At 45.3% G+C, this 21,889-nt stretch overlaps 1 protein-coding gene across 2 annotated transcripts; it reads right to left on the minus strand.

The window, feature by feature from the left end:
• Positions 1-727: 727 nt before the first annotated feature.
• On the minus strand, positions 728-21,456 carry RGS10 (regulator of G protein signaling 10). Of its 2 annotated transcripts, XM_066554930.1 has the most exons (6): positions 21,362-21,456; positions 20,369-20,569; positions 15,827-15,945; positions 14,369-14,455; positions 7,351-7,494; positions 728-4,025 (listed from the first exon to the last, which is right to left on the minus strand). In XM_066554930.1, exons 2-6 carry the CDS (start codon positions 20,385-20,387, stop codon positions 3,879-3,881), a joined length of 516 nt encoding a protein of 171 aa, XP_066411027.1. In that variant the 5' UTR covers positions 20,388-20,569; positions 21,362-21,456; the 3' UTR covers positions 728-3,878. The 2 variants fall into 2 exon arrangements, with proteins under 2 accessions (XP_066411027.1, XP_066411026.1); XM_066554929.1 differs by lacking the exon at positions 20,369-20,569 and having other exon boundaries at positions 21,362-21,454.
• Between the last annotated feature and the right edge of the window lie 433 nt (positions 21,457-21,889).

Below are 21,889 nucleotides of genomic sequence, written 5' to 3' on the forward strand. Positions count from 1 at the left end.
GATGGGATAAAGGATGCCCCACAGCTCACTTTGCACCGTGGCTTTGCCAAGAGCCCTGGGACATGAGCTGTGCTGGATGCAAACAAGAGGAACTGCCTCTGGCACGGGGAAATCATCGCTGTCATGTAAACAGGGCTTCTGGTTTGTCAGGGGGGACATTGGGCCAAAAAATGCATCCCCCCCCTTTGTAGGACTTGCTGCCCTGCTTTAGGATGGAAAGAGTCATAAACAATTTATAAAAGGGAGTTTATACCACTTTTCATCTTTGGATCAGTCACACAATTATACAGGACCTCTCTGCATCACCGACATAAATAGTTTTTAGCCCACTTAAAATGTCTGAATTGTCAGTAAAAAACCAAGCACGTTCCAAACCGCTATCCAGACAGGAACATTAAAATCTTTTTGTCTCCCCCCCACTATGATTTTTCAAACTCTCTTTCTCCACACCAGGGCAATGAAAGAAACGCAGCAGGAACAAAAGAAATGGAGATGGAGCAGGCACAAGAAGCATCTTCCCTTGTCCACCTTCCCCTGACTCACTGCAATTTGTTCAGAGCCCAGGCAGAAGTGAGCCCCACTGTGCCATTCCTTCTTCCAAGAAAAAAAAACCCACACACGAGGGCAGAGTGTAAACTGTGAGAGCTGAACATGGGAACATCATGGGACATGAAGCCATCTCAACCCAAACTCTGCTCAGAACATAAAACACCTGTCAGCCCATAGATTTGGTGTATTTGTAGAATATTTTTTATTTTTTTAGCTGAGAAACACAAAATAGGGTAGAGTTTAAGGCATGCAATCAGGCATGAAACTTCTCTTGCTTGTTTTGTGCGCTCATACCTTCAGTGTAAGTTCTATGAGAGGGAGTAGATCCTATCTTTAATCTCTACATGAAGCAACTCTGAGCACCCACTTACAGCCTGAGGTTGGATGCAATATTTACAGTTCCTGGAATAAGGATTTACTCCCAGGGAAACAGTTCTTTTTCTGTCTGTGGGATTTGTTCTGTGCCACGTGGAGCAAGGTTGTAGTAATACCAATTTTCCCCACATATACACAAATTGCAATTACAGACATCTGCTTGCATGGGTTTAATTTGATTGCCCTTTTAGTGAAAAATACAGATAATCTAATGAATAGGAAAAACATCTTTGCTTTCTGCACATTGCAAGTCTACTTGTGGGTGTTGTAGAGAAATCAAACAAACCCAGGCACCACAACAAGAATGGTGCAATCAACTTTTTACCTCTGAGGTAAAAGAGCAACTCAAAGGTTAAGAATTTTGTGGGTTAAGGTACCTTAGGTTAGAAACATAATAGGTATTGAAATAAACATGATAGGATTTAGAGATGCTGCTAAAAGATCCATTTCCATTTCAGTAACTTTCATCCTGGGGTAGTGTAAAGCACCTTTGTGTCTACTCATGTGGGGCATTTGCTCTGAGCAAGCAAAGACAGTACCTGAAAGGGAACATATTGCCAAGGAAATATTGTTCATAAGCAGCTACAAACTTATTGTCTCTCTTTAACACCCCACCTTTGTTCATAAGGCTCCTGGTTTTGTTTTCTATTATTACCCTTTTAAAACATGACAAAGACTCTCCTGCCTTGCTCATGCATTTTTAAAATCAATATGATTAAAAATGAATCTACTGTGCATCCATGTGATGAATGTGGTAAGAGCTCGTTCTGCATCTTTCCCATGAATGTCCCCATGCTGAATTTTTCAGTATCACTAAGATTAATGCAGCAAACACTGGGAGAATACAAATCCCTAGTCCTAAACTGGTTGAGCTGCCCACTCCCAAGGGCTTCAATGCTATCAGAAGTTCTGTCCTCTGCTGTGGCAGGCATTAGGAGTTTTGTTTTTACAGTGGATTTTCAAAAGAGGCAATCCTGAGATTACAAATAGTTGGCAAGTCCAGAACTGGATGGTCCCATTTCCAAGGCCCCAGCAGAGGGAAAAAAAAAAATCATGCACATGTTTAGTTCATTCTTATTCAGTAAAACATTGAAATACAGCTTAAGCATGAGGTCAAATACCACTGAAAGTGCCTGAAGTAATGAGACTTCACCATTAAATCTTTCAAGAGCATAAAAAGAACATTAACTCAGTGCATAAGAATTACACCTTACAACATGCATATTATGGAGGCACTGACCTCTTCTTTTGATTTCCTAAAAATGAACAGGGCATGGAGCTCTAGGGGAAGAATCAGAACTTCCATCCCCACTTTTAACTAGGGAAAAGCCCATGGAAACAATTTTCCTTACACAATACCTGCAAGAGTGGCTCAGAGTTAAAAGAAATACTCAAGTCTACCAAGTGAGTCTGCATTCTCAAAAATTACAAACTAGACTTAGATTTTTAAACATTGATTGTGACAGCAATGTATGAAACATATCTGGCCTTTCTGACAAAAAAAAAAATAAGTACAAAATGTTCAAAAGCCAACTGTGCATTTAGGTTAGCCAGCACATAAACAAAAGTTCAAGACAAGCAGTGCAAAAAATGGAAGAGTAAATAATGAGAGAGTGGGAAACAGCCAGACTACAGCTGTGAAGCTTGTAAATAGAGCAAGTAGCTAATACACTTTCCCAGCTTAAACTGCAATTTAGTAACAACTGCAGTGAATTAATCAAAAAATACATGAACACATGAAAAACTCTATGCCAAAATGTGCTTTGCAGTGCTGACACATTCCCAGGACAGCATGGAATGTTCATTGGGAATGGGAATTGGTCTTTTTCCACCAACCTTTGATTGCACAGGGCAGAAATAAACTCCCCTTGCTCTTGAGCTTGATCTGAGTGGGTGAACCCCAAACCCAACTCCCTGTTCCACTGCAGCTCTCCAAAATCACAATTAGGAAACCCTGAAATATTTGAGTGGGGCAAAAAAAATTCTGCATTCTGGTGATTTTAGCGGGAAAAAAAAAAAGAGTAAAACAAAAGCAGATTTGGTGTGTTGGTCCTTGGCCAAAGCACTGTTGGTGCCCAGAGCAGGACTGGTCAGGAGACCTGGGAGAGACCAGATGCTTCCTGATAGCAGCACCTGATGTCACACTGGTGTGAGGGACAAAGCCAAGCTTTGCTGAGACCAGTGTGCCCTGAGAGGGAGATTTACTCATTTGCTGTCACACTTCCTAATGGCAGTTAGGAGTTCTTCAGAGATTCTGCCTCTTTTAGAGCCTTTGTGCCCAAGGGAGTAGAGGTTATCCCATCCTCTGAAGAAGGTGATTGTCTACTGCAAAAAAAAAGGGGAAATTTAGGAGATATAAAAATGAAAATCATGACTAGGGAAGTGTTTTGATTCAGCAATAAAGGCAAAGCAAAACAGACATCACCCTGAAAGAACAAAGTCACACAGGAAGGGATTGGATTCTACTGAGCTTAACCCTGAAAGATGCTGTCCCTTTATGATTAAATTTGCTGTGAATGACTCACCCACAAACTAATGTGAAATGTTCTCCTCAGCTGCTTCTCCCAGCAGTTCAGGATGTAAAAGCTAGTCCCAAATAAAAATTACAAGGCAAAAAATAAAAACCCAACCACGCTATCTCCCATTTCTCATCACCAAGATGCCTCACAAAGGAAAATAAAAGAATTGAAAGCATTTTAACTTGTGAAGTATGAAAGGCAATTCATGCTAGGGAGGAATACCTCAGCCTTTTAGCTGGGGAACAGTCCTTCCATGGGTGCCTGGTTAATAGCTATCATGCAAAAACAATTAGTCATTCAAGCAATTAAGAAGGTAAGTATCTCCTAAAAAGGTTCTGAGCTTTCCAAGCCCTAAATGCAACTGCTATGAACCTAGACTGTTCCTGAGTGTAATTTCCTTATGGTATGGCCTCTCCTGAGGAGATCCATTGTGTCTCATGTGTTGTAAATTCTGGATGCTCTTTTAGCTGCAGTCTGAGCCTCTGGGGAGTTCTCCTCTTGCTCCTCACTCTTCTTCTGGTTTAGGAAGATGTCTGACTTGAGGAAGCGGCTGTAGCTGTCATACTTCATGAGGTTGAATATCTGGGAAGAGAGGGGAAAGAATACAAAGCAAATGAGCTCAGTAAAATGAGATTTTCAATGAGAAGGATGCTTTAATTCCAATGTACTGTCTGTACAATGTTCTGTCTGTACTAGAGCATTGCATTTTAAAAAAATACACTTGCAGCTCTCCAAGGGGCAGCCTGTAGCAAACAATGTTGGTTCCATGGTCACTGCCTGGCTGTAACATCCACATTAGTTTAAAAATCAAAGTACACTTTTCACAATAGCCAGCTTTGCACACCTGATACTGAAGGTGAGAGGTGCCATGCCTGGGTCAGGGAGGAGATGCTCAGATCCCCCTGCAGGTGTCTGGAAGGCACTCAGAGGGACAAAGCAGAGCTCTGAAGAAGGAGAGAGAGGTGCCTTCTGTGCACCTTTCTGCTGCAGTGACTCCTGAGTGCTGCAGAGTAACTCATGCAGAGCACTGGATAACTAAGGAAAGCCTCTGAGTAATTTACACAAACACTGAAACAACTGGTTTAGCCAATATTCCTTAAACCTTCACCAATCTTCCCACCCTTGTTAGACAAAATGCCAAGAGTGGTCTCAGGCCAGATGAGAAATGTTGCAGGAACCTGCCACAAAGAGCTGACCTGGTACAGATGTGCTTTGCCAGTTAAAATGTGGGTTTAAATTGCTGGTGGATTAAATTTGTGTAAATACACTTTTCACCAGGCCAAGAGCTTCTCACAGCCAGCATGGAAACACAAAGTCAGCCTCAAGTACAGCTTTTCTCTCCCAGGGCTTGAGTTCAGGCTCATCCCTCAGCATCACTTCTGCTCTTCTATTTATACCCAATATCCTGCAGACAAAAAAACCAAACCTACAACTCTTTTGGAGTTTTCTGAAAACAAAAGGGATGGGAGAGGAGCCTGGAATCTGTTCAGGTGTCAAGGTCAGGACTATATTTTGCTTGGTGTTGAAACAGAGGGGAATGGAAAAAAGTAAACTTCAAAACTGTAATTGAGGCAAAACCAAAGCCAGCCTCACCCTCAGTCTATTATTTCACTGGTGGAGCCTCTCTGAGTCATGGTTCAGGACAGATTTATTTGATACTCAGAATAACTGAATTTCCAAGACAAATTCCTGGGTTTTCACCTGCAGATGTGGCTGCTCCATGTGTAGATAACTCAGCTTTGCCTTTACAGGCCTCATTTCTAACTGATAGTACAATCAGCTAACACAACTCTTTGCTAGGAGTAAAAAAAAAACAATCTCAAACTGCTTTTTCATTTCACATCCTCGAGGAACCTGGACAGATGCAGGCAAACACCTAAAATCTGACTGTTCTTGTCTGTGCATTTGCTGAAATAGCTCCCTTACAAGTAAATTACTAACCAGTAATTTACTGGATTTTACTAACCAGTGTTTGTTTACATATTTAAATATTTAAGCTATTGTCTAAAACTGTGGAAATATTATTCTTTAAGATACATATTGGAATGTGAAAAAAATCCCAAAACACCCACTCTGTGTAGAGCCTGATCTTCAGGGTCTGAACTCTTCCTGAGTTAAGCAAAGCCAAATTATCCCTCCTGGCACTGGCTAACTACAATATAATTAAATTTATCCAACCAGCTCAAGGGAAAAAAAAAATAGGAACTTAGACCCCTCTTGTTCCTGGTATCACTTAAAGCATCTCCCAGAGAGAAAGAGCATTGAAGATGAAGATCTTCTGCAGTCTGGCCAGCCAAATACACAGAGCAGAGTTCACAATCATGTGCCAAAGCAGAACCCTCCTTTCCCCCTCCCTGCCTTTGTGGAGCAGGAACATTTACCCCACAGGCATTCTGGAGCACGTGGGTTTCTGTGAACCACTCTCACCCCACTCCATCCAGCACAAACAAATGGCCTGGGGGCACCCCATGGGCAGCAGCCAACCCCGGCAGTGTCCCCAGTTAAACCAGGAGCTCTCTGCAGAATGAAGCTCCTGTTACCAGCACTGCTGTACAGCAGGCTGTGGCCTTCCAGCTCTGCCTTTTTCTCCTCCAGACCCACAGTGCCAGCAGTGCTCAACTCTGCTCTTCAGAGAGCAAATTACACCACTCCCATAACTTTATAAGGATTGAAAACTGGAGAAGACCATAACTCTTCTGAGCCATTATCTAACAGCAATAAACAGTAGCTTCAAGCACTGGAAACTTGCAATGACCCATAAATGCTCTGCATGTGTTTTGAAAAGCTCACAGATTTTCTTCCCACACTGCAGGGATTCCTCTATCACTAGCCCAGTATGTTTCCAGTTCAGGTATTACTGATCCTTGGCTCTCCATGTGCATGTCATTTATAAAATAGCAAATATTTTAACTCCAGCACTCTCTCCAACTCCACTCACCCTGAACTGTAGTGCTTAGATCTACCAGAATATGTCCTTCCCTTTACCCAGGTCAGAACTTTTTCCATTAAAAACTCTTTTTCTTCACATTGAAATAGGATTTCAGGTATTTCCACTGCTAATGTCTTGGAATCTGCCTGAAAAACAGCAGAACCTTTGCTCCTCAGACCCCCTCCAAGTGCCCCAGCCAGTGTATTCAACACCTGATTCAAAATGGGCTGAAAACACTGTTTAAATCACTGAGCTGTTTCTCCACAAAAGGAAAGAGCCAAATGGAAAATACAGGTAGTCCTGAGGATGGTACAGGAATTAAAAATAGTACTGCAAGTGCTGGAAAGCTGCAGATAAGAATGACTCACTTCATAACTTATGCTTTGAAATCAGCTGAATATCAAGAAAATTTACCACCTAAAGACATGCCTGCAAAATTTCTAATTTGTACCAGACCTCCCAGGTTCTTTAGAGAAAGGCAAAGCAGAAACCAATTCCTCTAAGTCTTGCATGTTGCACAAGAGGAGGGTTTTTAGAAAACTGTGCTACATTCATATCAAGATAAATACCAAAGCAAAGTAAAATGAAGAAATTTGAGCTCTCAAGGAAACCAGGGGCAACTACAGAAACAAACATCAGCAATGACTCAGAGCAAGTGAATACACAGGAAAACAAAGGCACTGAGCTAGTCAGGGTGATTCTCAAGCTACCCACGCAGGAACCCTGGAGAAAACTCCAGCCAGTTTTCCAGGAAAGTCCTGAGCTGGAATTAGAGTGATTTTATTGAATCTCTTAATTAACTGGTTGTAGTGAGATGGGGCCAAGAACCTGGAATATCTCAGAGCAGCTGCATTAATATCCCCAACCTGACAACCCAGCTCTGTGCTTACCTGTTCAATCATGGCTAGAAAGCAGAGCTCACTAAAACCAGACAAAAATACCAGAATAAAACTGTGTTACTGAAATAAATAACTGTACCTGGTCCTGGAGCTTCTGGAACATGAGAGGGTGAGGCGTCTCCAGGATGGTCTCACTCAGACGGGACTGCCCTTCAACATTGACCTGGGAGGAAGCTTTGCTGGACAGGAAAGTCATGTAAATCTCTTTAGCTTTTTCCTGCATCTGCAAAAGGACATTTATTTAAAGAGTTATTTGCTGTGGGAATGTTCTCTGCATCAGGTTTATCTCACTTGTGTTATGTTCACTTGTACTGGAAGAGGAACACCCCTGCAGACCAAAAGCTACACTGGGATCAGTGAAAGCTGCCAGAATTCAGCAGCTTGGGATGCTTGAATCTCAGCAGCCACTGTAAAACTGCTCAGCATCATCAGCTACACCTTGTCTTTGCTTTTGAGAAAAACGGTTTTCCTAACAGGTCATCAGCATGGGCAAGAAACCCAGAGGCAGAAAAACTTGCTACAAGGGAAAATAGAGTGAGGAAAACAAATTAAGAAAACACCAACAGCTTGGCTAATTGGCAAAGATAAGACTCTCAATAGCCTCTGAGTTGATAAATAAGGGCCTGACCTGCCTAAAGCTGTTTGTTGGCATTTACCCTATTTCAGAGCTCTTCCCTTGTCTAACCAGTAACAGCAACAACATCTTGACCCCACCAGCATCTTCAAAGCAGTGAGTGGCCACAATCCCCTGAAGTTCAAGGAAAGGCCCCTTAACAGATGGTTGGATGAGAGGAAGCCAGAGAGGGAGAAGAGAACCAAGCCAGGCAAGAGCCCAGCCCCTGCTGCAATGTGAATTCTGCATGCTGAGAGCCAGCAGCAGCAGCTGCTCTGGGCCATCTGAGCCCTGGGCACTCACCAGGGTCCCCAGGGTGCCCCTAATGAGCAACCACAGCTCCACAGCAGCCAAAGGGATGTGCCTTTGATGGGGATGGGGCTTGAAGAAGGAAGCATTTAAATCCTGCCCATGAAGGAGTCTCAGAATTACTTCCATGTTTTACAGCTGAGGCACATTTACACTCAGGGGTAATTAGAAGAAAAGCTGCATGTGCCTGAGCATTCAGGAGGCCTAAAGAGTTGGGGCTCTCTCACTGCTGAAGGGGACACCCATGCTCTAGAATTCCTTTTTAAAACTCTTTATTCATCTGGTGGGTAGAACATTACGTGTCAAGTGTATTAGGTCACAATAAACTGTTTTTAACAATTTCCAACTTGTTTCACAGCTCAGGGAGGACTGGGTCAGCCACTTCTGTTCTAAACGACCAGTTAATACAAGGGATCAAAGGTGTGGCTGCTACAAGTGGCAAAGTTAATGTCCTAATGAGGGCACAGCAAAGGGGCCTCCAGCTATTATTGCATGAGCAATTGTATTGCCAGTCCCACACAAATGACTTCTGAACCTGCTGTCCAAGCTCAACCATATTGAGAGAGGGGCAAAGGACTGAGAAAAAAATTACCCTCCTGATGAGTCAATGGAAAATCAGCAGGAGAAAAGAAAAGGAGAGGGAAAGCAGCACAAGCACCAAGGGAAAAGCTGCAGTCAGAAGTTCTCTGCTCTGCTTGAACTGCCAGGATGTTCTTTGCTGCTGGCTAATCAAGGCAGATGTAGCTCCTTGCCCAAGGCCACAGGGGCAAGCTGGGCACTACAGAGAAAGAGCAGAGGGAGGCTTGAGAGGGAACACAAAACTAGAAGTAACTGTGAGGAAGTTTAAAGAGCATGGAGAGGAACAACAGGACTGTGTGGGAGGCTGCTCAAACAGGGAGGCTCTTTGGATTTTGTGAGGAAGAATAACAAAGAAAGGAAGTGAAAGAGCTGTGGCAGGGAGAGGAGGCCATTGCAGAGACACAGAGGACCTGGCTTTACAGCAGTGGGGAAATTTGGAAATGCTCAGCTGAAGGTTACAGGTTCTGCTGCAAATAGAACTGCTCTGTGCTTCAGCAGCACAGCAGCTGATTAACTACAGCTTATAATTTGCTTTAAAAAGAAAGAACAGTTAAAGCTGGCAGTGTGCTCATACACCCCCCAAATGTCACTCAGGCAGAGCCAGGTTCAGGTGGAGGAGGCAGAGATTGTCCCTGTTCACTCGGTGACATTCTCTGCTCTGCAGCAGCCTGAGACTGAAGCCTCAGCTCAGGGGACTCTGGAAATGGAGCAACTCTCAAACTGGGCTCTTGTTCACAGGTGGCTATTAAAGGATTGCTGGCAGTCCCCAGTTCCATCTGTGTGCTCTCCCCAGTGTCCCTGCCAGATTCCCATTTGGACTATGAAGCTCTGCCTAGAGCACCCCCCTCGCTATTTCCAGTGCATCTGATATTCCTCCCCACTTCCTTTCCTAAGGTCAAGCTCAGCTCCCAAGCATGTGTGGCTCCCAAACGAGGTGAAGGGAGCCCCAGATGCTCACCAGACCAGGCTCCAGCACTCTGCAGCTGTGCAGCATCACCCAGCCCTGCTAAACCCTTGCTGCATTCCACATGGGAAGCAACAGGAGAAACCCCTGAATGTACAGGACTTTGTTCTGGAATCATTCACTACACAGAACTTCAACAAGGACATTTTGGTGGGTTTTAGCAATAGCTGAAAATATTCCCTGTTGTTGGAAGCATTTATTACAATCTGTAATTTATTTTTATTTATTACAATCTGTAATTTATTTTTGAAGCTGGGCTGCAAGAGGAGAAACATTTAAACCCTGGGAAGCAGCACGACTGACATGTTGTTTATTTCATTAACAGTCACAAATGCAACAACATATGACTAACTCAAACAAAATATTTAAAGTTAAATTTTATTCCCTTATCCTCACCACTCCCATTTCAGTAATTAAATTCATGCCCTAACACAAGGGTGGCAGCAGAACTCACTGCTATGAGTGGACTTTTGCTTTCTCAAGCTTCACCAAACATTAAATCTGTATTTTAACTACAATTTTAAAGGAATATCCCTTTTTTTTTTTTTTTTTTTGAGTTACAGAGATGTGTCCTGAGCTGAGGGGGAACTTTGTACCTTCCTGTTAGAAAAAGGGGAGCTGAACCCACCTTAAACCTGCCTAGAGCAGCAATGGACTCTGCCTGCTGCCAAAGATCTCCCCTGCTCCCTGACTAATCCACTCTGATGGAGCAGCAGCCTGTACAAACCCAAACACTGCCCAGGCTGGCACAGAAAGGATAACAAGAAATATCCCTGGCACAAGGGATGCTTAACCCACTGCTCATGTGCTGACCTTTGGAAAAGCTTAGACTGACCAAGTAGAACTCCAGGCCAGAGCTCTCACCTCCAGTGATGAAAAGTTCATCTCATCCTTTAAAAATAGGGGGGGGGGAAATCCCATTCACAGAATCATGGAATGGTTTGGGTTTGAAATAACTTTAAAGTAATTTTGAAATAAAGTAAGTTTGAAATTACTTTTTGAAATTACTCAGTTACTTCCAGCCTCCTGCAGGGACAGGGGACATCCCCAACTAGATCAGATTGCTCAGAGCCCCATCCAGCCTAGCACTGAACATTTCCAAGGATGGGGCACTGATCACCCCTCTGGGAAACCAGTTCCTGTGTGTCACCATCCTCACATTAAAGAATTTCCTCCTTGTACCTCATCTAAACTTGCCCTATGTCAGTTTGAAGCCATTCCCCTGTCCTGTCACTCCATTCCTGTGTCCAAAGTCCCTCTCCAGCTCTCCTCAAGCCCCTTTAGGCCCTGGAAAGTCTCCCTGGAGCCTCCTCTTGCCCACCCCCAGCTGTCCCAGCCTGGCTCCAGAGCAGAGGAGCAGAGCTGCTTCAGCCCTTGGAGCATCTCCGTGGCCTCCCCTGGACTGCCTCCAATCTGGGTTCAATTGATATCAGCTTCATCTGACCAAGAGCCTCAGTGCCTGTGAGCTCATCTCTCTGGGAAACCAGTTTTAAGGAGAAGTGAGCTACAAAACAACTCAAAGACTGTTTTTAGAATGCTGTGTGCACAATGGAGAGATGAAAAGGGACTTCTGCAAGAGTCACTTCCAGAAGAAAAATCCACGCTTCATGCTACCATAAACACTGGAAAGATTTCTATTTTTAGTGCTTTTCCTAGCTTTGTAAATTATCTAAACAAAGCCAACCATAAGCAGTAGCTACAAAAATTTACTGTAAGTCTGTGTCATTCTAAAGCACATTTATTCAGGCTTTAGTTATAATAATTTGGGCAACCCCAGACTCCAGGCTGACCACACTATGGAATGACTGGTACTGGATAATTAACCTAAATAGAACCTAGTTAAATCTCTGTCCATGCATTTGGCAATTCATTGAAGGATTCACCAAGTTCCTATCCCTGTACATCTCACTTTAACATTTTCTCTACTGGCATCCTAAATTAGCAATCCTAAATCAGCTAGAAATATGGAAATTATTTAGCAAGGGAAAATATGATTATTATCCCACTGAAAGCGTGGGACCTTACAGAAAAGTTGACTGACTGGTTGTTCTTTCCTCAAGACTTTCTGTATTCCTGGACCTTAATGAGAGAGGGAAGCAGCTGAATACACAAAATTGGAATTACTAAATGTCACAAAGTTCACAGACAAATTAAACATTTTCCTCTTCTTGCAAAAAAAACTAGTTTTGTTGTATTTTTATGGATTTATCAACACCCAAAAAATACTCACAGCTAAACCCAGCAAAATTGTTTTGAGGGGAATTTTCTTTCAGTGCAAAACACAGGATATTTACAGAAAGTAGACTCCCCTAGCCAAAATACATTGTTTGAAAAGACAGGGAAATTTTTTGTTGTTGAAAATCTGCTGGGAAACTGTTTAAGCTGACAATATTTGACTGACCTTAAGAGAGGAACCTGCAGTCTGGACACAGCCCTCTTACTGCACTTAGCACCTCTCCTAGCCCATCTCTCCTATCTGATTCCTGTTCCTGGGCATTCCTGATGTTCCTCCAAGCACATACAATCCCCCAGCACACTCCTGGGAAAGCTGCAGCCCAGGGCTGGGACAGGAGCACTCTGTGCTGGGTTCAGAACTGCCTGGATGGGACAGAGAGGGGTGGGGATGGTGCTGCATCCAGCTGGGGCCAGGCACCAGGGGTGTCCCTCAGGGCCCTGTGCTGGGGCCAGCTCTGTTCAATATCTTTATTGGTGACATGGATGGGGGGATTGAGTCTCTCATCAGTAAATTTCATGAATAAAATAAATAAAATTAATGAATTTCATTAGTAACTTTGCAGATGACACTGAGCTGGGAGCTGTGTCCATCTGTCAGAAGGCAGGAGGGCGCTGCAGGGAGCCCTGGAAGGGTTGGATGGATGGGCAGAGTCTAACAGGATGAAGTTTAATAAATCCAAGTGCCCAGTCCTGCATTTTGGCCACAATAGCCCCTGCAGTGCTCTGGGCTGGGATGGTGTGGCTGGACAGTGCCCAGGCACAAAGGGACCTGGGGGCTCTGGTGGACAGACAGCTGGACAGGAGCCAGCAGTGCCCTGGGGGCCAAGGAGGCCAAAGGCTCCTGGCCTGGGTCAGGAATGGTGTGGCCAGAGGAGCAGGGAGGTCACTCTGCCCTGCCCTGGGCACTGCTGGGGTCACACCTGGAGTGCTGTGCCCAGCTCTGGCCCCTCAGCTTGGGAAGGGCCTTGGGACACTGAGCACATCCAGAGGGGCTGGGAACACAAACCCTGTGAGGAAGCCCTGAGGGAGCTGGGGGTGCTCAGCCTGGAGGAAAGGAGACTCAGGGCTGCCCTCATCGCTCTCACAGCTCCTGAAAGGTGCCTGTGCTCAGCTTGGGCTGGGCTCTTTCTCCAGCAGCACTGACACAACCAGGGCACACAGCCTCAAGGGAAATACAGGTTGGATAGCAGGAAAAAGTTTTTCACAGAAAGGGTGATAAAGCTCTGGAATGGCTGCCCAGGGAGGTGCTGGAGTCCCCATCCCTGGGTGTGTTTAACAAAGCCTGGATGTGGCACTGGGTGCCAGGGTTGAGTTGAGCTGTTGGGGCTGGGCTGGACTCCATGATCTTGAAGGCCTTTCCAATCCAGTCATTCTGTGATTCACTTGGAAGAGGTCTAAGGGCATTTTCCCACTCTCACCTCTTCATGGTGCCAAATGTGCCCTTTGGCAACAAGAGCTACACTCAGGTAAAAAAGCATAAAAGTGGGATTTCAAAAAAAAAGAGCTTTAGGAGTCTGACTCTCAAGGACAAAGATACTCAGAGTTTTGATACTCCTTAATTTCATATTCACAGAATGAGCTCTTAAAGAGCAGAAAAATTTGAAATTTCTCAAGAAAACAACAAAACAAACAAAAAAACAGGCACGAAAAACATTTTGAGAAACAAGTAAACAAAACACGGTACATATTCTAGACCTGACTCTATGGGCTTCAAAGTCTAAATGTGAAAGTGGATCCTGTGCTCCTGGTGGATCTAAATGTAAGCCAGGATCCAGGCAGTGGGAAAAAAACTTACTGAAGGTGCCTGGTTGAAAAATTTTCCAATAGAATAATTCCTACTAGAAAGGTAGAGCTGTCATCAAAATGAAAAGACTCTGCAGATATACACCAATTTGGATAAATATTTAAGTAAAAAAGTTTAAACAGACCCCTTATGTTTTGTAACTTGCAATTTGATAAGGCAAAATGTTTCAGTTTGGTGCTGTAAAATATTTTTGTTAGGGCCATTTGTTATTTTTATGTTGCACTAAGATAGCACACTGGTGTAAATTTCCAGCTAATAGCTGCTGTGCTCGAAAAAAGTTCTCAATGAAATATCTTTATATTTGCAAACAAGATGATGCAACATTACTGAATTAATAGAACTTTTGCTACTCCCTAGAAACTACAAAAAGTTCAGTTTTCAAAACATGGGAAACTTGACAATTTCAGCAATTTGTTTTGATTTGAAATAGAAATGGCTTTGTTTCCAAAAAATTCCACCAGGATGATTTTATGCAATTTCTTCAAATATATTTATTTGCATTCATGCAAAGCACATTATGCAACAGACTTGTTTTAGCTCCAGCTCTGCTAAGTAAACTTTGTTGACAAGCAGAATTTATTTAGGAAACATACCTGCTTTTTTCCCTGTGTTTTCTTAAATTCTTCACACGCTAACCAGAACAAAACGTTTTCTTCACTAAATTCTTTCTTTAAAAATTCCTAGGAAAGAGAAAAAACAAAGCCACAAAGGTTAGGATGCAATTTCTCAGCTGTTTTTCCCTGTTAGCACCAGAAGCTGCCTACAATTAACTTTACCACGGGGTTGCCCAGCCCAGTGTGACAGAAGCATTTGTGCATCTGCAGGGCTGCTATGGAACACTGTGATATTCTGCTCTTTGAAAGCACATTCCAGGAGGAGGATGGGCTCCATCTAATCTCAGACCATATCAGTAACTAACAGGAACAGCTTCTTCAGCCTCCCTTAAATAACTCGAGCACTTTTACAGCCACTGCTCAAAGGGAAATCCAAAAAGAGATTAATTCATTCCCAGGTGAGTAAAATGAACCATTTTAATGAGAGTCACAAATCACTTGGGATTCTCATGCAGCACATTTCTGACTTCTGTAATGAGTAAAATCTCTACAAATAACAGTATTTCTAAAGGGGATCATCAGTAGCAATAAATTCACTTAAACAAACTGAAGCAGAGGATGTAGCTGTGCTCACTGTGCTGTTTAAACACAGCACATTCCTCCAAAAGTGAGGGAGGGGAGAAAATGTACATTAAATTTATTTATGAAATATAATGACTGAAACTTTTATAGCTCTGAGATCATCAGTTTTCTCTTTCAAGTGTTAGAAAATAGAGATTAAGTAATACCCGGAATTAAACAGCACCAAGATTACTTTTTTTTTTAAGAATTTAAAATCGGGATTTTGTTATTCTTGTTTACCTCACTTTTTCAAACCAGTCTGGCAGGAAACCATTTTATCCCAGTGCATTTTATCAGTACAGTATGGCAAAAGCACTTTGAAGTAGGCAGTTCCTATTCTTACATCTAACATGGCAAGAAGGCCTTGAAACACCAACTCACCACCCTCACCTAATTAAACTTCAAGCCATTTTGAGCTGCACCAGCCCACACTTTGTAGTAAACTGAAAGGGAATATTTTCAGTGGAGCTGCTAAACACAGAGCAAGAGCCACAGAGTCATCAGATTGCTCCTGGGAACCCATGGCTTAAGGACAACGGGTGAGAAGTGAGAGCCCAGGATCTCAGTGACGAATAATGCCTGGCAGGAGGGATCAGTGGCCCAGGGACTGCAGTTTATCCAACTTGCTAATCCTTGCAAGAGAGGACAGATCCCATTAGGAAGGTGCAGCCAAAAGCGTTGCCGGTGCCTTTTGAGCCCAGGCTGCAGTGGCAGGGGGCAAAAGGAGGCACCTCAGAAGCTCTGCCAGTGGCACAGCTCCAGCTCTAGAGGGATGTGTGCCTCTGCTCACAGTGCTGGCACAGCTGCCCCCTTCATGCTGAGGCTCATTCTGCTTTAAACCCTGAATTTTGCTTTATCCATATTTAATATATCGACCCTAAAGCGTTTGACTCCCTCCGGGTCCTCGAGGAGGTTCTCCAGTGACGTGGCCCATTTCGAGGTTCCTTTCAAGGCTTGGTGGCTGCTGCTTGGGTGGCCCTCACCATCATTTATCTCTGGAAAAAAAATAAAATGGACAAAACAGCATCTTCTTTAGAAAAAGGCAAGTATCAACCACGTAGATGTCTCCCCCATTTCCCCCTGCACTCCTGATTTCAGCTGCTCTCTTTAAAGGAAACACATTTAAAAAAACACATAAAACTGAAAATGAACACACACACACACATGCAGACACTTGAATTCTAGTAAGGAGGCAAAGATTCCTTACAGCCACATAATTCATGAGCATGCAAGGAGGCACTGTCACTGCTTTAGAGGGGCCCAGGCACCTCCTGCCTGGGGAGCACAATGACCACACCAATGTCCATATTTTGCTCTGGCATTGTCAACAATGTTGGCTTCTCTAGAGGAACTTCTGGCCAGTCACACATGTGAAATTTATTTTTAATAAGAGAATCATCACTGGGAGTTGGATGCTCGGTAAAAGCAAAGAAAAATAATGGTTTGCTTAGCAGGAGAACCGGTCCAAGATATTAATCCAGCCCAATGGGAGGAAAGACACCCAGCAGAAGAGCATCACTCCAGCTGAGTCAGCCTGGTTTTGGGCAAGAGGGTGATTTTACTGTTTCCAAGCCCTGCAATTCTCCTTTTATAAGGTGTACTGGACTGTTCCCATACCTGATCTGCCTGCCAGCCTTCTCACAGACAAGAAGTATGGAATAAAATTCCTATTTTCTCTATCCCAGGAACGAGTGCATTTTATTCGAGGCTGGTGATGGCAAAAAACCCTTCAGAAAACCCATTATTTGGAAAAACTCCAGGAATGCTATTGCTCATCTGAAAAACTCTAACACAGGCATAAAGTGCTCAGCCTCCTCTCCTCTCACACACAAAATGCCCTGGGAACACAGGAGGGAAGTCAGAAGGATAAGAGCTGCACTTCAGGTCACTGTGCACTGGAGAGATGCACAAAACTCTTACTGCAACCAGTAGAGCTTCTATTTATAACCCCTTCATTTCTCCCTACCTTTCCAACTTACTGGAAATCTGGATCTGGATCTGCTTAAGCTCTGCTTTTAAAAACACTTCTTTCACCATGAAACTAATCCTCACTAAGTATCTCAAAAAACTCTCTATGCAGAAAGACACAAATATATCTTTTTGTATTTAAATACACACTAGCAGATGCCCTTTCCAGCTGGTGATTGGAAATAAAACCGAGGTTAAAGCCCTACAGAATATTGGCATGACAGCAGAAGCTCCTGAGCTTTGCTTGGTAGGGACCTGTGGAGTCTGCTTGTTTCACCAACTGCTCTAAATGAATGAACATTTCTTCTGCCTTGATAGGGAGGGGATTTTGTTTTAAAAACTCTGCTATCTTACAGATCAGGAGCCAGAGCCTAAGGATTGTCTCCAAACCACAGCTGCAGCCTCCCCATGTGACAGGAGCACAGCGAGCTAACACCGCCTCAGTTTGCCCCCCTTCGTGCAAAAGGATGTGGTTCTTGATTAGCACTTGAAAAATTTGTTTTAGAAACCTGACTCAAAGTATTTGGGCATGTAATCTCAGTAAAATCTGTGAGATTTGAGTGGGAATGGCCGAGTGTGTTGCAGCAGAGCACAAAGCCCTGTGAGGAGCTGGGATGTGCTGTTGTGTTCACGCTCACCTGGGAGAGGGATGGCAGCCCTGGGTGTGCAGCTGCTGGTGGCTGCAGAGCCAGGCCATTCCCCCTCTGAGCTAAACCACACAACAGAAAGGGGCAACATTTGATTTCCAGTGTTTCTTTTCCAGCCAAATCTGAAGTGGACACTAATGATTACTTAGAAAAGCAGGTGTTTCAATGAGCCAATGCAGACCCAGGCTGTTGAAAACCTAAAAAAAAATTCTGGTGGGCAAAGGCCAGAATAAGTCCTTCCAGAAACTGAGGATAACTCAATCTGCTTTTCTTCTGCAGCTTTGACTGATCTCCCATTTTACTGCTGGCCATTCTCTAGCCTCCCTGATCATCATTTTCCCCACTTTCCTCTCACTTCCCACCCAGCACAGCCCAACCCTACCCCTCCATTCATGTTCTCTCCTCCTTGTCAGCCTCCAAACCCTACTCCCTCTACTCCCTTTTTCCCTGTATTCTCCTCCTATAGCCTTAACTTCAAAACCAGAATTTGGTTCCGAAGGGAGAACCTACATGATTGTCCTGGTGTCCATTCTGCTGAGCCCTGTACAGAACACTGTCACCCAGTTTATTTCCTCACTTAACCAGCTCCCCAGAACCCAAAGAATACCATGGTACAGAGACAAGGGTTGTCTGTCCATTGCAACCCTTCCATTTACCCCTTGGCTCATTTATTCCATTTATCTCTGGCCTCATTGATGTCCCCAGAGCAGAGGCTGAGGGGTGTCTCAGGTGCTGGGAAGCTCTGGGTGCCACCAGAGGTGCAATCCCAGCTCAGCCCAGCCCACAGCTCCCAGCACTGCTCACCCAAGCTGGGGTCACCAGGCTGAGCCCCATTAATCCCCATGTCCAGCGTTCCTCTGCAGCCGCCACAAAACATCAACATTCCCCTTCAACACAAACATAAATAGGCTGCACATGACAGTAGGAAACACCCTGAAATTTTATGAGGCTATTAAAGCTTCTGGGTATTTTTATTATATCCCATTAAATATGCCATCACCAGCATTTATTCTAATACAAAAGTGACCTGACATCCCTTCAGTCAGGATCATAACTTCCCACTCCACATGCTGGTTTCATGCAGCAGATTTAATATGCGATTTTCAGATTTTTTTTAAAGACAGGAAAGAGGTTTTCCCCAAAAATGACCCCAGAAGCTGATCCCCAAATCTATCTCTATTAGTAAATTACCTTAAAAATGATACTTTCACTGAAGTGCAAATTAATGAGTCTGAAAAAATTCATTTGAGGAGGAAATACAGCAGTGTAGTTACATGAATGATCCTTCTGACACCTATTTATCTCTGATATTTATAAAAAGACAACTTTCTCCTGTTAAAATCATCTGCTGACAAAGTTCAGTAATATAGCCTTGGAAACAGCAAGTTTGATCCCATTGAATAACAAGAACCCAAATGTACATACATTTGTATGATCATTTAAATGAGGAAGGCAGACATTTGCTGTTACTAAAAACTGAGAGATAATTTTGTGCATCACAAAGGGCACTACAAAATGGCAGTTCTCCCACCAATATTTCTGTCAAAGCAACACACAGAATACGCATCAGATGATAAATAAACCAACTACATTTCTTACATTACAGTTCATTTATTACATTATCACACGCTAATTAAATTTCAGAGCAGAGCCTGCTGCCTTTTGCATGGGTTAGGAAGCAAGAGGCAGAGAAAGGCGGCAAGGCACGCACAGCAGAGAGGCACACACACAGTTGTAAGAGTTTCTGCTGAAGCAAACTTTCCACTGAGTTGGAAATGTGCTTCAGAGCCACCACGGCTCGCACGGCGTGCGGGGAGCAGCCAGATGCTCCTACCAACGCAGCAAATGATTGAGTGCTTCTTTTAACAGCACCACTCTTCAGAGCACTCCATGCTCAGGCAGTTGCATTATCTGGAGCATTATTTTAGAGGGAAAGCTCGCAGAAGCTGCCTTCCCATCACACAATGGCACTGCAGCAGCGGGCTGCAGATAAAGGTTCTTTGTGTGCGGCACAACGGTAAGTGCAGCGCTAAGAATGCCATAATTATCAGCTGAAGAGTGCTATCAAAAAATGCCAAATATTTGCATCCTCCAAACAGGAACTTGGACTAAAATCCAGGAGGTATCAACACAATACATACAACTTTGCAGGTCAGAACTCACAGTCCTGGCCCTTGTTTCTGACAAGCACGAAGAGCAAAGACCTGCGGGAACCCATCAAACGGAGCGATTCAGACACGGCTAATTGAGTTAGCCACGCTGATCACCCTGCCTCCCAAAGCACTGCCCACTGCAGCCCTTTCCCAGGCTGCTGCCACTCTCCAGCTGTTGATACCGCGGCCTTTGTGGCCCCATATCGAGCAGCACAGACCCACACACCCTCCACAGAGTCCTGCTGATCACATCCCTTCCCAGCCGCCTGTTCTGCCCATCTCCTGCCCACACACCCCTTCTGCACGCCCCCTAACAAACAGCAGCCACACAAACACTCACAATGACAAAAGCACCATGCAAGCAGCACATTCCTCACTCCACATTTAAGCATGGATGTACAACAGGAAAAGCTGCTTCCATCTCTTTTTGAAGAACTTCTGACCAGTCCTCCCCTCATCCACCTGCATCATAAATCTGCAAGCCATGAGCCTTTATTATTACTTTAAAAGCACCCTGAATACCTTGTCTTGTCCTACAGTCACCAGAATGCCTACCCAGCAACAATCACCAGTCTGGAATTAATAAATCCAAGGTATGAAGCAGTGGGAAACTTCATTAGCAAGCAGCTGAAAAGGGAAAATTCCCTTACTTTCCATGTATCCAAGCATCAGCGGATGAATCCTCGCACAACAGTTTTTTCCTAGCAGCAGCTGAATTTTAGACCTTTTTGCTACAGCAGAGCTGTCCTCTCACGCGTGGGGTGTTCAGAGCACGAGCTTCAACATCCTCTTTTGACTGTCTCTAGCAACAGATGGCTACTGGATTCCACTTTTAACTATAAGGAAGGAAACTAAAGGGACGTTCCTCTTTTGTAGCATCTCTGGAAGTGTTCACCAGACATACAGCCTTTAAAATACCCCCTCCCCACCTCCCCCCCCCCTCAAAAAAAAAAACCCGACCCAAAAAAACCCAGAAAACCCAAACAACTCTAGACAAAGATCTCATTTGGCTTTTCTTAGAAAGATTGCAACTTCTTCCTGCACACCATAAAACACAGCGTTATTTTCTAGGATTTGGAAATTGCAACTGTTGCCCCAAGTGTCCCATCAGTGACAGATGTCAGACATCACCCCTCGGAATCGACAGACTCGGAGCATCGGGGATACAAAACACCCAACCGCGTCACAGCGCCTGTCTACAGAGGGATCCGCGCTGTTCTACATTATTACTGCCTGGAAATCCCCATTCCAGCTTGAACCCTCACAGGCAAACTCCTCAAAGTCAATTTGGAGTTGGAACAAGCACGCTCTGATGTCCCGGGCTGTAGCCTCGGCCCCGGTAAGAGCGGCAGTTCCGACTGAGGCTCGGCTGCGGCGGCACAAGCCCGGCCGAGCCCAGTTCCCCTTCCGCGCTGCTCCGCGGGAAGCGCCCCGGCCGCGCATCCCCCGCGGCCCCGCGGCCTCGCTGAGGGCAGAGCGGCCGCCGAGCAGCCCCGGCCGCGGCCCCGAGCTCCGGCGGGGCCCTGGGACCGCCGTGAGCCCCGCGCTTCACCCGGCCCGGAGCGCAGCGCAGCCCGGCCCGGCGCTGCCCCGGCGGGAGCGGCCGCGGGCTCGCCCGGGGGTCGCTGCCCCGTCCCCGTTACCTGAGGGCGGCCGCTTCCTGCTGAGCCGGCTCACGGCCCGGTTGAACATCCCGGGCGCCGCTCGGCCCCGCTGCCGAGCCCGAGGGCGGCCGCGCTGCCCCGCCCCGGGCCGCCCCGCCCCGCCCGGGGAGCGGCGCCAGCCCCGCACCTGCCCGGCCCCGCCGAGCCCGCGGAGCCCGGGGACCTCCCGTGCAACGTGGCAGCGCCGGGGATTCGCCCCCTCCTCAGCCTCCCCCTGCCCTGCCCGAGCCACGCCGCCCCCGCTCCCACAGCGCCGATGTTATCGCCGTGCGCCCGCACCCTGCTCATCCATCCCGCCTCTAACTGTGCCCGGCGCCAGGCTCCTGCTCCTCGACCAGAACTGCTCCTGTCATCGTGCTTGGGGACACGGGACAGCAGCGTCCCTGTCCTCGCCCGGCTTTAGCCACCAGCCACCCTCCTGTCCTTGCTTTAGCCACCTTGGAGCAGGTGCAAGAAGCAAAAACACTTCCCCAAGATGGGCACCTTGATGAAATTGTGTCCTGTCTT

The sequence above is a fragment of the Molothrus aeneus genome, chromosome 8, assembly GCF_037042795.1.
Source record: "Molothrus aeneus isolate 106 chromosome 8, BPBGC_Maene_1.0, whole genome shotgun sequence".
Lineage (NCBI taxonomy): Eukaryota > Metazoa > Chordata > Aves > Passeriformes > Icteridae > Molothrus > Molothrus aeneus.

Coding starts and splice junctions, on each gene's coding strand:
- RGS10 (XM_066554929.1), bottom strand. CDS start 21,410: ATGTTCAACCGGGCCGTGAGCCGGCTCAGCAGGAAGCGGCCGCCCTCA. Junction 15,946..21,361: donor CAGGAAGCGGCCGCCCTCAG/GTAACGGGGACG, acceptor TTTTTTTTCCAG/AGATAAATGATGGTGAGGGC. Junction 4,026..7,350: donor TCCAGAAGCTCCAGGACCAG/GTACAGTTATTT, acceptor CTCTCTTCCCAG/ATATTCAACCTCATGAAGTA.